The sequence below is a fragment of the Zychaea mexicana genome, assembly GCF_025766255.1.
Source record: "Zychaea mexicana strain RSA 1403 chromosome Unknown BDB00scaffold_3, whole genome shotgun sequence".
NCBI lineage: Eukaryota > Fungi > Mucoromycota > Mucoromycetes > Mucorales > Lichtheimiaceae > Zychaea > Zychaea mexicana.
In genome coordinates, this window is record NW_026516666.1 from 249,872 (window position 1) to 264,893 (window position 15,022).

General features: G+C 42.1%; 6 protein-coding genes across 6 annotated transcripts; 3 read left to right on the forward strand and 3 right to left on the reverse strand.

Moving 5' to 3' along the window:
• Nucleotides 1-903: 903 nt before the first annotated feature.
• BDB00DRAFT_935164 (uncharacterized protein) lies at nucleotides 904-2,496 on the reverse strand (the record flags this gene model as incomplete). Its single annotated transcript, XM_053129182.1, has 5 exons — nucleotides 2,321-2,496; nucleotides 2,108-2,188; nucleotides 1,727-1,731; nucleotides 1,335-1,447; nucleotides 904-1,150 (listed from the first exon to the last, which is right to left on the reverse strand). Exons 1-5 carry the CDS (start codon nucleotides 2,379-2,381, stop codon nucleotides 904-906), a joined length of 507 nt encoding a protein of 168 aa, XP_052985161.1. The 5' UTR covers nucleotides 2,382-2,496.
• Nucleotides 2,360-3,357, reverse strand: BDB00DRAFT_797165 (uncharacterized protein). Its single transcript, XM_053121528.1, has 3 exons — nucleotides 3,337-3,357; nucleotides 2,794-3,181; nucleotides 2,360-2,747 (listed from the first exon to the last, which is right to left on the reverse strand). The coding sequence occupies exons 2-3, from the start codon at nucleotides 2,912-2,914 to the stop codon at nucleotides 2,395-2,397; spliced, it is 474 nt and encodes a 157-aa protein (XP_052985162.1). The 5' UTR covers nucleotides 2,915-3,181; nucleotides 3,337-3,357; the 3' UTR covers nucleotides 2,360-2,394.
• A 2,545-nt stretch (nucleotides 3,358-5,902) lies between these two features.
• Nucleotides 5,903-6,345, forward strand: BDB00DRAFT_325133 (uncharacterized protein). Its single transcript, XM_053116945.1, has one exon. The coding sequence runs from the start codon at nucleotides 5,973-5,975 to the stop codon at nucleotides 6,216-6,218; it is 246 nt and encodes an 81-aa protein (XP_052985163.1). The 5' UTR covers nucleotides 5,903-5,972; the 3' UTR covers nucleotides 6,219-6,345.
• A 447-nt stretch (nucleotides 6,346-6,792) lies between these two features.
• Nucleotides 6,793-7,732, forward strand: BDB00DRAFT_325144 (uncharacterized protein). Its single transcript, XM_053116946.1, has 2 exons — nucleotides 6,793-6,980; nucleotides 7,105-7,732. Exons 1-2 carry the CDS (start codon nucleotides 6,872-6,874, stop codon nucleotides 7,623-7,625), a joined length of 630 nt encoding a protein of 209 aa, XP_052985164.1. The 5' UTR covers nucleotides 6,793-6,871; the 3' UTR covers nucleotides 7,626-7,732.
• Nucleotides 7,733-8,409: 677 nt separating this feature from the next.
• On the reverse strand, nucleotides 8,410-10,541 carry BDB00DRAFT_866966 (calcium-activated potassium channel domain-containing protein; the record flags this gene model as incomplete). Its single annotated transcript, XM_053126289.1, has 10 exons — nucleotides 8,410-8,508; nucleotides 8,589-8,735; nucleotides 8,823-8,993; nucleotides 9,100-9,179; nucleotides 9,262-9,549; nucleotides 9,658-9,694; nucleotides 9,774-9,923; nucleotides 9,996-10,099; nucleotides 10,351-10,391; nucleotides 10,477-10,541. The coding sequence occupies 10 exons, from the start codon at nucleotides 10,539-10,541 to the stop codon at nucleotides 8,410-8,412; spliced, it is 1,182 nt and encodes a 393-aa protein (XP_052985165.1).
• A 484-nt stretch (nucleotides 10,542-11,025) lies between these two features.
• BDB00DRAFT_753881 (P-loop containing nucleoside triphosphate hydrolase protein) lies at nucleotides 11,026-14,072 on the forward strand (the record flags this gene model as incomplete). The annotated part of the gene is made up of 10 exons (XM_053118720.1): nucleotides 11,026-11,331; nucleotides 11,438-11,612; nucleotides 11,664-11,749; nucleotides 11,843-12,099; nucleotides 12,180-12,481; nucleotides 12,572-12,771; nucleotides 12,870-13,297; nucleotides 13,393-13,548; nucleotides 13,637-13,767; nucleotides 13,849-14,072. The coding sequence occupies 10 exons, from the start codon at nucleotides 11,026-11,028 to the stop codon at nucleotides 14,070-14,072; spliced, it is 2,265 nt and encodes a 754-aa protein (XP_052985166.1).
• Between the last annotated feature and the right edge of the window lie 950 nt (nucleotides 14,073-15,022).

The window sequence follows — 15,022 nt, forward strand, 5'->3', positions numbered from 1 at the left end:
CCACGCCCTGTTACTATAAATGTCGTGGTCGGTTTTTTTAGGTTTCCTCGTTTGTGTGTCACAGCGAGCGCGAATGAATGGTTTTTTCTCATCATATGATATCCATACACTGTTAAGGATCTACATCATAATGATAAGCTTGGCTTCTACTCTATTTGGCCGTATTGTAAGGTCCCAAATACTTGGTTTCGAGGACGACTCGTTGTCAACGTTCGGGGCTGAAAAGAAGATGTGACCTGTTGCTCGGTCGGGGTGCATAGCACCACATGTAATGCTATCCTTGAAACTAACGATAACAAGCGCTCTCATTCTTTACATAGTTTGTTCTGTTTTCAAAGGATATCGTTTCATTCGCTATATTTATGCTGATAGAAGTGTGCACACCAACCCTTCGTCAATTAAAATTAAACCTTAACTCCTCCTGTAAATTTGGAAAGTACCCGGGCACCAGGGAATTCAGTTAATAGTGCCAGAAATCAAGGTGACATGTATGATGTATAGTGGTTTTACCACCTGGACGGTTTTTCTAGACAATGATCATTTGCGTGTGACCTTCTTCTCCCCTGTGAGATCAAACAACTAGTGTATGTACACATAACAACCTTTCTATTAGAGCAAATCCCATCAAGTAATATTTTACAAAACCTATGTAGTAATTAAGATACATGAGTACTAGTGGATGGTTGGGAGATGAAAGCTAGTGTTGTTAACAGGCATAATGATAGCCTAACGAGCATCCTGATTATACTTATTTTTTAAAGCGAGCATCCAAAAATTAGAGTCCTCATTATGGATAATAAGACACGGATAATGAAGATCATCCTTCCTGTCCTTCAGGTTGATCACCAAATTTAGTGTATACAGCACTGGATACCATTTTGACGATTTGTTTATTTGTCGCTGTCAAAGATCACTGATGGTGCCCGTGTTTCTACCGCTGACTTGATAGGTTGATAATCTATTGCAATTGCTCTTTGTCACTGAAATCTTGCTAGAAAGTGAATGCTTTGGCCAAAACTGACATGCGTAACCATCCAATGCCGATGTGGCTGTACTTGATGCCCTGTACTTGACAAGCGGTAGATCACATATTGCAAAAACTGTCACCGGGGCAAGCGCCTTGTAGCTGCAAAACACCCTATCTGTTGCTCTGTATAAGTAGTGGGTAAAATTGTGTAAAGCCATTGCTTGTTCAAATTCGTTGATATACATTGTGAGGATGGTAAATTGCTGCCTTTGCTTCAACATAACCTAATAATGTTGAATTAATATATGCCGGATGTACCGCATGAATGTTAAAGTGCTGACCGCCAATCTTCAAATCGTGTGCTTACACAGACGTCTCTCCGGAATCATCGCAGAAGCTAGCAAAGGGTTCGGTATTCAAGGTTGGCATGTTTAAAAACATGATTTGAGATGGATATCGGCTCACTTTAAGCCTCACACACTAGCAGCGAAAAATATTATTACTGTATGGTCCTAAGCTCCCTACTAAAGCAGTTTTGATACCGCATAGTGCCAGACGAACAACGTATCTTATCGAATTATTCCATCACATAAGTCCCTTGTAGTTGGTGGTGGCGGCAACGTGGGTACGAAGCTGCGAAGGTCAGACACGGCACTTTTATTTGTGATTGTAGCCTTCTTATCTTATGCCATGACCCGGTTGTTTACCGACCGTGTTGCATCCATCGTGCTTTGTTCTTTGTGCAGCTGGGCGACATACCTTACCTTTTGACCGTTTTATGTAAGAATTAACCCTATTTACTGTGATGTCGTCGTTGTTGACAGACTTGTGCGAGAAATGTAAGTCCATCAGTTTGCAGTTTGGTCTAGTATTTACGTGATCTAGAAGGTTGCTTAGTCATAAGGACGGATACTGTGAATTTGAATCGCATACGGGAGAGTTATTATTGATAATTATGGCGGACGAAAACTTGTTTGAAATACAAATAATGACACCGATTACCAGCTTACATTATGTCTACTGCAAAATAGTTTATCAGGGTATCGGAAATTGAGCTAATGAGTATAAGCGAATAAAGCTATGTTTCTGAAAAATTTAATGTTATGTGTTCCAACCACCTGTTTTGTTTTAGAAACGCACCTGTCATTTGCAAATTGCTTTTGATCTTCATGGCACTTTTGATTCGCAGCAGGAGCACCCAACTTTGTAAGAAGTAAGGCACTGTATAATTGTTAGAGTTATAGCATGCTTAATGATGTCCTACAGGCCCTCCCTCGATGTGCTGTGCACGCATGTGTGCTTAGGGGGGAAAGGAAGGGTACAACAGCTCCGTAATAACCTTTTTTTACTTACCGTAGAGCAGCTGGCCATGTTCCATGAAATTTGTAAGTAGAAAAGGAACCGTTGTCAACATTTCGAAAAGACATCTAAAACAGAGTAACACCGACAATGGCCGCCCGGTCAAATAGATGCTGGTGGTGCTGCTGTTGCTGGATTACATCAGCAGTGGTGGGAGTGAGTAGTTTCGGTGTTGGTGGTGCTGTTGAATACGCTTTGTTAAACGAACGTTCTTTGTCGGATCCTGCTGCTACTGCTGTGGCTGTTGCTACTGTTGCTGTTGTTGTTGTTGCTGTAGTTACTACCGACGGTGATATGGGCGTAGTAAGGAATAGATACGCATTATGAATGCCACGCGCAGTTGCTGTTCTCGCTGCAGAAAGGCGCTGCTGTTGTTGTTTTTCTTGCTGCTGTTCGTTCTCGTTCTCGTTGTCGTCGTTGTCTGTGAAAATACGCAAACTTTGGCTTGCAAGGGGAAAGAAAAAGACGAACTGTGTTTCTCACATGTGACGAAAAACTAACGGAGTGGTCGTCGTTGTCGTTGTCGTCGTCTTGGACAGGCGCTTGTTCCGTGGCTGTAGTCGTCTGTGTCGTCGGTGCCGTTGTCATGTAACGCTCGTTGAGATGACTAGATTCAATTTGGCCAGAAGGATCAATTAGAAAGGCGTGAAATAGGAGCTATTAGGAGCGTTTAAAGTAAAATAAAATCAAAAGAGGACGGAGAGGACTATGGTAAACGGAAGCGGTGGTAGTAAGGTATGGTTGTGGCAGTGGTTTGCAAAAGTATAAAACTGAGCGAAAGCACAGACTAATTTTTTTTGGTTACCCTATGCTTTCCTTATATATCAGAAATGCTTGTGTACCTCTTTTCGTCACAAAAGGGATCACCTCGCACTCTATATGATATAGTCTCTGTGACAGAAGAGAGAAAAAAAAATGAAGTGAGAATATTCTTTCTTCCGTTGTTGAATAGAAAGACCATCGTCGCCTCCTCCCCTCTCCCTTTATGACCAAAAAAAAGCAGTCTGTATGCTGTATGTATGTGCATACGCGCGTTCCTGTTAATGTCGGGCAGTGCCCGGTACTTAAATTTCATTGGCCCAACGTGCTGCTGCAACTATACTCGAACCGCTTTGAGAGTTATACTACGCAGAAGACTTATTGGAGTCAAGTTTACTGACAAAGGTCACTATCTATGGTAAGCGGGAACATTATCATCTTCCACATGCTATGATATATACGGGATCAAGAACATCTTGAAATATAGCGATTCCCGGAAAGTGTTCCTCATATCTTCTGGGCAAATTCTAACTACAGTACTTTGTCTGTTTAAACTCTATATGTAACAAACTCATGAGCAGTTGTTCAGTAAATGAACCCAGTGTCTTAAGCTTGATGCTTACCAAACGAACAACAATACAATAGCAAGCTCAAAACGCCAGAGAAAAGGCAAGCCTGATACAAGACGCTGGAGTGCTACTGTGTGCTGTCAACCAAGATATAAACATCACCCTAGTAAGCTTCTTGGATCCCAACTCCGCTCAATGGATTGGATAGCATTGTAATACCCTGCAGATGCGGTAACGAATAAACAACAGCATTCAGGATGTCTAGATTATATAACTAAAGTCATCCTGGCAATAGCAACATAGAGAGCAAAAGCTAGTTCAGTCTTCCTTACTCTCAAAGAAAGAAAAAAAGAGATGCAAACGAATTATTGAAAAGTAATATGCAAAAGGCAACCATGACTGAATCAACCCACACTTGTGACAAGCATTTACTGACGTGAGTCAGCAGGAAGCAAAGGTAGTCTAGAAACGAGGAGCTCAGGAAGGGCGCAACACAGATCTTTCTTCTTTGGATAGTGACAAGTGATGCGTGTGTCAAACCTCGAACGTTCCAACAGCTTTCCCTTGAAACGAAAACTCCGTAGAGTGAAAGCGCATTGTTACGCAACGATTTGGCCAATTTACTTGGTACTCAAAGTGCACAAAGGAATGGCGGGTGAACAAGGTGATCAATGGAGCAACGAGTTACGCGCAAAAGGGTCAAAAGATGTACAGTAGGAAGTCATCGTTTATGGTGTTATTCTTCTGATCGTCCCAATGGATCTTGAAAGCTGCTAAAAAAACGTAGAACCCGCACAAAAACAAACGAACCGATTAACTTTATCAGCAGCAATGAAAATCAATGAAGGGTGAGTCAGTTTCACTAGCGGCAGCGTATACTTACCATGAGCGGACAGCTTATCTGCGGCAGCACATACATACTTGGATAGAGTATGAATTCGGAATGGATGGAGGGAGGTTACACGGCGTAGTTCAGAGAACTGTTGGCGGATGGCGAAAATTATAAAGCAACAGTAGACAAACACGCTTCACAATAAAAGATAACGATCTTTGATACACTGCAGCGTTGAAGTCAAGTGTGTGTTGTATCTATTCCCGCACACAGCACATGCAGTCAAAAGATACTAGCAAAATGGAATCGTCTGTAGACTACGCTTTATACTGTTTATCTTGTTGGGTGAAATGGAAACTGGCTGCTGGGAGGATCGTGTCCTTGATATTTACTAAGCAACTGATGCCGTAGAATCTGTTAAGTTGTTTACCTTGTCAATCACTCCTGTATTGCCATTTGATTGCTCACAGAAAAGCATTTCTTCCGTGAATCTACATGCTCATTCACATTCGTGTCTTTGTTTTCGCTTGACACGGTGCCGTGCACGGCCCACTCACAACCAAGCGGCGACAGCATCGGAGGTACAGCTGCCATAGTGAGAGACACGTACCATTACCGCCGAAGCACGCTTGTCTACTTGACCATCAGGTACCACTCCTCCTTTCATTTCCTCTGGTGCTGTATCTTTTGTTATGCCATAGTAGGCAACCCACAAGTTGATACGCAACCCGTTATCTGGGCCAATGAGAATTCACGGGGATTTGAAGTCCCGAACGAGAAAAATGTCTATATAAAGCGAGCAATTTCGCCTTTCTTTTTTCTCTTCTCTTCAGTTCGTTTTGGTACAGCTTTGGTCTGTAGTACAGATGCACTGCTCTGTGCCATGATCGGGTCATTGCTTGTGCTGGCTATTGTCATAATTCTTCTGATGATCGGCAGATTCAGTGGTCCGCGCCCTGAAGAAAATTTTGCAATATATACCAGTGGGAATGTGGTCATATACTCCGGCAGCCGATCGTGAACCTTCGGGTGCATGTGATGCCAACGGTATATGTTGGGATAATTGAAACGAACTTTTTTTTTATTATTTATTACACACAAATAAGAAAATGATAAACAAAATAAAAATATATTTTTCTTTTTCGCACTTTCCGCATAAACGTTTTACCGCTTTTGCTTCGCCTTTTTTTTATGTGCACGACAAGTTCCTTTTTCTTTTTTCGCGAACAAAAAGCTAATTACTCCCCTCTCCATCCATTCACAGCTCCGTGCTAAACCAAAGCGGGGAACAATGACAGTGGCTCAGTAACACGATCACAACGCGCTTTATCACGCTTTGGCACTCTTTTTCACCTTCTGTGTTCGCCTAAATTGCCAAAGTAACTGTCAAGAAAAAAATTGTTATCGAGGACCTCTTTATTTTATAAGAGACAACGCCAGAGCATACGCCAGCAGACATGTATAATTGCCAGATCTGTAAATTGGAATGTTTTTTTTTCAGCTGTTCGTCTCTCTCACTCTTCCTGCACGTAGCTTATCACAACACAATTTTCTTATCATTTTGGGTTTCACCTGGATCGAAAAAGCTTGCACTGATCTTCCGATATGCCTGCTTTTAAAGCGTGATTCTTGTAACAGCTCTTTCCCTCCCCTTACACCTTCACTTCTCTCTTCCTTTTCTTATTTAACTTTACTTCGTTACATATTTTCAAGGTATGCGTTACCTATTTGAAAGTGATGATCGCTCACCAAAGATATCAGGGGGACCTGTTGAAGATATGATATATTTGCTCTACCAAAACATGCACGCACCCACACACACAGGGATGCTGTGTTTTCCAGGCCAAGCGATTCGTTACGCATATATGTCTTTTGCGGCTCGCAAACAATAAACCCGAGTGTTCATGAAGCCTTTTGCTTCGTATCGAGAAGTCGATGGTTTTAGAAAGAGCCTGTTCTAATGTGTATCTGCGTATCGCTATGATAGCATAGATTTAATGAAGTTACTGGTGGTTACAATAGATCAATCTTCAGGGTCCCCCTTTTCCAAATAAAATTCAGGTGAGCTACCTGGTTCGACTTGCTTTTCCTTTGTCGGACATATTATTTCACGAGTCCGGATTATGTTATACAGGATTTGTTCGATTAAAAGCCTCGTGCCAAATTTCTTTTCGCGCGTCCCCTTTCACATACACGTAATATGACTGATTTGATCTCGATTTTGCCTCCCGAATCATTCAGTACATCTTCTCGTTTATCGGACAGCGGGCTGTGTCGAATGTGTGAATGTATGTCGCCGCTGTATTCGCGATCCCCACTTACCAGACAGCCCTGTGGACACTGGTGGGAATCTCGCCTGATGCATGGAACAAAAGGAGCGACGCGATGCTTCAATGTTTGGGACAACAAGTCGAATCAGTATACATCAAATCTCAAGCCACGTATAAAGTACTGGAACGACTTGCTTGGCGAAGATACAGCATTCGCTTCCTTGGTGAAGTAAAACGATACTCTTTTTTTTTGCGTTAAGAGGATCGCGTATTCGGTAGTACTTACTACTGCTTATGCGCAAAAGATATACTAAAGCTTTTTCTTTGTTTTCAATAAAAAAAAATAAGACATCAGCAACCATGTGCATAGCAAACAATTACAACCTATTTTCGACAGTAGCACGTTACTGCCAGGATTCATCAGATATTTCTCGCATACGCTAACTGCTCTGACGATTTCATTTCACACTTGCGATATCTCGCTGCCAATGCTACTGGACTTCTTGCCGTCATTAACGCATCTTTCAGTGATGTTTGATGGCCGCACTAACTTATCAGACGCTACTCTTGAACAAGTTGATGGCAGAAGCAGACACAAAAGGCCACCGATACACAACATTATCTTCTTAAGACTGGACGGTGTTCTCAGTTTTAAATACCGGATCCGTCCCTTATTGCAGCGTTGCTCCCACATCAAGTACTTGATATTATCGCCTTACTCACGATTCAACAACGTATCTCCAACCAACATCTATACAGCTTATGAGCTGTGCCCTCTATTACGCTACATTATGTGGGAATGCAGCGAACCAGTCATAGCAGACAGATGGATTTCACTATCAAGAAGCACGAGTGCTTATATTAAGTAACTGAAAGGAAAGCATCGAATGATGGCGAGGAAGGCAGTATGGCTTATGAACTGCTATTCAACGGCAAGGGACACGAGAGGATCATGCCGATAGTAGTAAAATCGCAGCCGATACTAGAACATTTACGTATAGTCGCCTGTGGTCTTTCTGATATTCATTGCTGGGATGTCTTGGCACGCAACCAATTCACACAGCTGACAAGTTTGGGGTTGACGGACATCACTGGTATGTCAAGCGAAGATTGGTCCCAGATTTTGCTCATGCAGCAACAAAATGAGATCTTGGAAGTTGGAAATCGCGCTGGAATAACGCAGTATCTGAACAGCATTATCGCAACCATCGGTACGCTGCAACGGCTCCGTATACTTTCCTTGCGAAATTTCCTTCACATGTTCAGCGAGAATCCTCTTTGCGATCTTACTCCGCTTCGACGTTTGCAACAGCTTGAAAAAATGCGTCTCACGAACATACCCATCGACAACCAAGGTCTAATGCAGTTGTGCGAACCATCACAGCACCCACTAGTCAGGAGATTAAGCTTGAACCCGCACATCACCGTACAGTAATAGTGTCGACGACTTTCTCACAGAGGCAGGATGGATTTGTGTGGGCACAACGACTTGAGGAAAATATAATACTGAATCTGGAACTGACATCCGTGAAAGGTGTTACTGATGCTGTCCTTGAGCATTTTGCACGAGTCGAAAGCTTGGTGCTATTGCGTGTTCACGGATCTATAGTCTCACCAATGTAGGCATCAATGCTTTTCGTATCATTGAAGGATCTAGTAAGAAGATTGTTGAAGTCGTGGGGTGTTCAGGAGACAGTTTGTAAGGCCCTTTAGGTAGTGATCTTGGTCGATCTGCTGCCGCTGCTGCTGTTGCTGTAGCACTTTTGGTGGTACTAGCCAACAGCAGATGCTGAAGCGCGTGATGGCACGGATGATGGTTTTTGCGCACTAACGTTTGCTGATGGTGGCATAGCGTACGGTGCTATCGGTGCAGTCCCTATTGCTGATGTTACTTTCGCATCTCTCTTCGGAGGTGGTGGCAGAATCGCTTGGCGCGTCACTCGCAATGAGCGGATCATTTGCCATACATAGACATGAATCTAAGCTGTTTACATACAAGAGAAAGGATCAGGCTATAGGAAGAATGAATATGATCGTTTGATAATATTAGTGCTCTTCCAACTTACCAGGTATTTGATATCCTTGATCTCTTTTGGGCTTTCGAAAATGTATACACACAGACCGGTTGCCTTGATGATGTAATCGTTGCTTGGGTTCAGCAAGATTTCATGATCTCCTCGGTCTGCAGCGTATGTTTTGATAACAAACAAAATGACCTGGCATTCTTTGAAACAAACCTGTGATGGTATATGCATGAATACGTGCTTTTTAAGCTGGTGACGGTTTTTTCTACTATCCCTCTCTCTCTCTCTCTCTCTCTCTCACACAAAAACAACCACATACCCAAGCAGCATGAGCAAATGCCACATTGATCAGAAACTCTGGTGGTTTTGCAGTACAAATTTCATAACACGAGATATCGTCTGGAAATAGAATTGGAAGGCACAAATTAGTATCTAATTGCGCAAAAAAGCATATCGACGAAATTAAAAAAGAGTATATTACCATACTGAGCCTGCCATGGTTCGTCATAACGATTCATGGGTTGCCGCTGATGCAGCAGATTCGTCAAAAGAGTTGATGCACCACGACAACGACAGTTCATTGCTAGGAGATAATGCTTAAATTCCTGGACGCAGATAATTTCTTTGGCAACCTTTTGGTAGATGGCAGTCGTAGGCGATAAATTGTATGTGTATATGGGCACATTATGGCTCACAGTGTAGCAATAGAGTGACCAGAGACGGACTGTGTTGCGTTCATCTTCTTCTGCGGTATTTCGTGCATTTTGGTCTGCGAAGAACAAGGAAGATAAGTCAGAGAGAGATATTCAACATGTATCAGAGAGGGAATCTAGGAGAGTGAAGAGAGCTACACAGTAGATAAAAACTGTAACGGTACCTGAAATTGTAAAGATGGCATTTGCATAACGCGCTCTCTACATCGATAAACATATAATGCCATAAGTTTCATTTCTGTCGCAATGTTCGAAAGACCTAGAAAGATTATGTTAATACCGCTCTCTGCAGCGTTTTATCATTGAAAACGGAACCATGCAAAAACTGGACGGGGGGACCCCACATGGAGTTACGCTCCATTAATTTGAGATCTTCGGCCGGCTTATTGATATCGAGAAAAACAACATTCAGATGACTTTCCGCATTTTCCTACCATTATCAAGGCCAGTTATTAGAGTTATATCATTCATCGTGATGCTGTATACCTTTCAGATGTTTTACCCTATTCAGAAAGCCATCAAGTATCTCGCTAACTTGATCAGGTCGGAAGGCGCCGATAATCAAAATAAACGGAAGTACACCGTGATTCACATGGCCTCCACCACCTGTTTGTTGTTAATTTTCATCAAACCAGTCAGTACACACATGTGTCATATTCTCTAATATACTAACCATTCCTTTGCCAAAACATCGGCAATCAAACTTGGCAGAACCGCCAACGAAGTAACTATAATGAGCATTACAACAATTCGAATGACTTCTGTTAGGGCAGTAATATCTGTAGAGATTGGTATAGCAGCCAAGATGAGTTCTCGTGACCTAGTAATTTCCTAAATTTGATTTAGTGTTTTTCTACCTCCATAACCAAGTGTGGATAATGTCACCATGACAAAATAGCTATAATAGATTATCGTTGTTAGCATACACGTGTATCCTGCTTTCAATAGCAATCATTGTTAAAGATTATAAGAAACAGACTTACAGCGAGTCGATAATTGAGTAGTTGGTACTGGCAAACGCTGTTTCACAGTACTGGAATGCAGCCATACCATTATACAGCAGTTTAATAAGCATATATACTAAGTGGATCAGCTTGGAATTGAGCAAGTCAACAGGCTTGTGTGAAAAAGGCTATAAAAAATCAGTATTTGGTTTCAAACAGGATTTCTTTTTTTGGCTGCTTTACACACACGCAGCCCGGACCCCTTTATAGCCTAAGGCCGGCCATTTTTACGAGCAAGAGGTATCGATCCACTTTCTATTGAGATAAAGGCATGCAGTTTACGAAAAAGGTGGAGAGTAAGCAAGCTATCTACTAGTTTCCTCTTTGTGTAGTCTTACACACAGCAAGGCGGTAGAGCCGGGTTGCCGTGAAATTTCAGTCCGCTGCATGAAACCTATAGGAAACCGCAGCAGTGCTTGCTGAATTTACGCCTTTGAAAAAGTCACGGGAGGGGGGATTTGGAAAGAGGAAACCAGCTGGTTGTATTTCTTCTTTTAACCTACCTTTTCAAATTTACACAGCACACTAATGTCTGGCCATCGTGGACGATCTCGCTCACCCTCTAGCTTCCGTGATCGTCGAGACACTCGAAACGGACGATATGACGATCGTGGACGACGCAGTGACTATGATCGGGATAAACGTCGTAGCGACGATAGGCACAATAGATCCCGACACGATGACGACCGTGACCATGTGAAAAGATCAAAAGACAGCGAGCAACAACAGAATTCTGAAGAACAAAAAGAACAAGAACAACCTAAAAAACGTGTGCCAGTCTCCATTGAAGAATTAATTAAACGAAAAGAAGAAGAAAAGAATGCTACCAACAAGGTGAACTACAACATCTACCTTTAAGGATCTTTCTAGTACTTTTTCTTCTCTACAGTTTAATTAGTTTACTAACAGCTTATACAATTCTACAACTTAAAATGTATAGCCCAAGTTTCTGACCAAAGAAGAGCGTGCAAAGTTGGCACTAGAAAAACGTCAAAAAGAAGTTGAAGAACAACGAAAGCGACAAGACGAGGAACGACGAGCGAGACAACAGTTTGACATTAAAGCGGAGGACGAGCACCGTAAGGTTATGCACGATCGTCATTCATCGTCGTATGGTGGTAGCAGCAGCGGTCGCTATGGACGACGTCACGAATCTCGACGAGAAGCAGATCGGCGACGCGAGCGAGAAATGTCATCAGATGATATGGATTCCGAAACCGGCTTGAACGAAAAGGAAAAGCAGGCGATTCGTGTATGTATTAACAAAAAAAGCGGCATATTTACAGGAGTGGAAGAGAGGAAACGAGTATAACAACTCTGATTGTACTTATATATGTAAATGTAGGAACGATACTTTGGTGGCGAGCGCAAAAAGCGAAAGATCCGACGCATGAACGAACGTAAATTTGTATTCGATTGGGATGCTGGTGAAGATACGTCGTATGATTTCAATCCACTCTATGCACAGCGTCACAGTGCACAAATGTTTGGTCGCGGTCATATTGCTGGTGTAGATATCAAGGAACAAAAGAAGCAACGATCCGAGTTTTATAACCAGTTGCTGCAAAACAGACAGACTGAGGAGGAACATCGTCGTACAAGGTATGTCTTCTACAATGCTTTGGGTCTCAAACATACTTAGTATTCTACTGGTGTTTATTTCTAAATTTTCTTTTCATTAGGGAATTGATGGAGATGGATAAGAAGAAGGAAGCCAAGATGATGTGGGATGATCGTCATTGGTCTGATAAACCGCTCGAGCAAATGCAAGAAAGAGACTGGCGTATCTTTAAGGAAGATTTCAACATCTCGACAAAGGGTGGCAACATTCCTCGACCTATCCGCTCCTGGTCAGAGTCCAACTTGCCACAGAAGGTTCTCGGTGTTATTGAAGGTGTTGGCTATACTGAACCTACACCTATTCAGCGACAAACTATCCCTATTGGTATCCAGAACCGAGATATTATCGGCATTGCTGAAACAGGTATATAAGACTTAAACTTTTGTACTAATGTTAAGGAACTATGATGGTACATGTGATATATTAACGATGGTGTTTTTTTTTTCTATATAGGTTCCGGTAAAACCGCATCGTTTGTCATTCCATTGTTGGTGTTTATTTCGGACTTGCCTAAGCTTAACTCGGAGAACATGTCCGATGGTCCTTATGCTTTGATCATGGCGCCTACGCGTGAATTGGCCCAGCAAATCGAACAAGAAACTTTAAAGTTTGCCACACCTATGGGCTTTAACTGTGTATCCATTGTCGGTGGTGTAAGTGATCCATCTTTTTTTTTGCTAAAACGACTTACTATTAGCAATATGCGTCAGATACTTATAAATACCTTTTTCATTTGCCTTCTTGTACATAGCATTCTATTGAAGAACAATCATTCAATCTACGTAACGGTGCTGAAATTATTATTGCCACACCTGGTCGACTCAAGGATTGTTTGGACCGACGAATTTTGGTTTTAAATCAGTGCACATATGTCGTTATGGATGAAGCCGATCGCATGATTGACATGGGTTTCGAACCCGATGTTAACTTTATCCTTGACGCTTTGCCGGTATCCAATTTGAAGCCGGAGGATGAAGACGAAAGTGGTAGAGCCATGGAGGTAGAAGGCCGCAAATATCGACAAACAACCATGTTTTCAGCCACCATGCCTCCTGCTGTTGAACGGTTGGCAAAGAAATACTTGAGGCGTCCAGCCGTGGTCACTATTGGTACTGCAGGCCAGGCTGTCGAAACTGTCGAACAGCGTGTTGAAATGATCAATGATGAAAACAAGAAAAAGTATGCTGGGTTGTTCACGCAGATACTGAAATTGATGAAAGCGGGATTGTTTAATTCATTAACCATATTCTTTTAATATAATTATCAATTTACAGGAACCGATTGCTCGAACTTCTCGATGCTGGTACTTACGAACCACCTATTATTATCTTTGTCAACCAAAAGAAGGGTGTGGACGTGCTCGCCAAAGCACTTAACAAGCTCGGTTACCACGCTGTTACTCTCCATGGTGGCAAATCACAAGAACAGAGGTAAACAAAAAGATTGGCTTTCTAAGCGATTATAGCAGTGTGTGCAGGGCGAGGTACAGACACTAACTGCCTTTTTATACTAATCTAGAGAGGCTGCATTGTCCCAGCTTAAGACTGGCAATGCCGATGTTTTGGTAGCAACAGATGTTGCTGGTCGTGGTATTGACGTGAAGAACGTATCTCTAGTCATCAACTATGATATGGCCAAGAATATAGAAGGTGCGTTATATTTGAGTACTTTAACTGCAAACATTACGTAATGGATCAGTATACTAATGACTAAATATGCTCTCCTTTTAGATTATACCCATCGTATCGGTCGTACGGGTCGTGCTGGCAAGTCTGGTGTGGCAATCACTTTCCTTTCCAACAACGATGCAGAAGTGATGTACGATCTTCGACAGATGCTTGCCAAATCCCCCTTATCTAAAGTTCCCAGTGAGCTGGCTCATCATGAAGCTGCTCAAACGAAACCTGGTATTGTCAAGGCAAAGAAGAAGCACGAGGAGACAATTTTTCAATAGCTTATAGATTGCGGTTGTTAAAGCAGTACTACAATAAAACTTTTCTTCGTCTGGAACATTTGACTTTGTATTTACTGTGTATTGACATTCTCTTTGAAATTTGCACCTCTTTCATGATATATCGCCAGGCTTTCTGAAAATTGGCGACCAAGATTCACAGCAAGGAACATGGGTTACATCATACTATTTATTGCTCCAACAAGATGTTAGTAAATCTCTCTTGCTAGACGTAGACAGTAAGCGGACTTTGTCTAAATTGCACTTGAAAGCGCAAATCAACGCAATTACGAATCCTGCACAAATCCCAAGCTAATGTTTCAATAGAAGTGCGAAAGCTTATAAATGCCAAATCTGTATGATGACACGCCCTTGAATGCACCAGTATGTCATCAAAATGATACTGGAGATGTCAGACCTGTTCAGTGCCGATTGCCAAGAAGATCACCAAAAGAAAAGGCCGCCTTGGATCTGTAAATACAGGAAGTGCTTAAACGCGGTGTAATCAGACCAAGCAACAGCCCATGGCGTTGAGTACCACTGTTGATTACCGAGTCTGACGGCTCAACAAAAGTTGCAATCATTTATAAACCACTGAATGCAGTAACAAAACAAAACAAGTTTCCACTGTGCCGCATCGAAAATTTACTCGACAGATTGCTTCCAGCAAAAGTTTTCTCCCTCCCTCTGCGACCTCAAATATGGCTACTGGAAATTCCAATGCATGAAAATGACATATCCGAAACCGCATTTGCAACAAATCACAATCTTTCAGACTTTGTTGTATTATCATTATGCAGTAACGAATGGACCGTCTACCTTTGCACGTTTTGGACAACAAATTTTAGGGCATCTCTGTTACGTGACGATTTATATTAATGACATTTTAAAATCTTTGTCAGATATGGCAACACATCTCAAGCATATCGAGGACGTGCTCTGGATCCTACACA

What these genes read in the sequence shown, in the direction of transcription:
- BDB00DRAFT_325144 (XM_053116946.1), top strand. Translation starts at nt 6,872, where the DNA reads ATGCTTCAATGTTTGGGACAACAAGTCGAATCAGTATACATCAAATCT. An exon ending in ATACAGCATTCGCTTCCTTG is followed by an intron (nt 6,981 to 7,104) that starts GTGAAGTAAAAC and finishes AAAAAAAATAAG; the next exon opens with ACATCAGCAACCATGTGCAT.
- BDB00DRAFT_325133 (XM_053116945.1), top strand. Translation starts at nt 5,973, where the DNA reads ATGTTTTTTTTTCAGCTGTTCGTCTCTCTCACTCTTCCTGCACGTAGC.
- BDB00DRAFT_797165 (XM_053121528.1), bottom strand. Translation starts at nt 2,914, where the DNA reads ATGACAACGGCACCGACGACACAGACGACTACAGCCACGGAACAAGCG. An exon ending in ACATGTGAGAAACACAGTTC is followed by an intron (nt 2,748 to 2,793) that starts GTCTTTTTCTTT and finishes GTATTTTCACAG; the next exon opens with ACAACGACGACAACGAGAAC.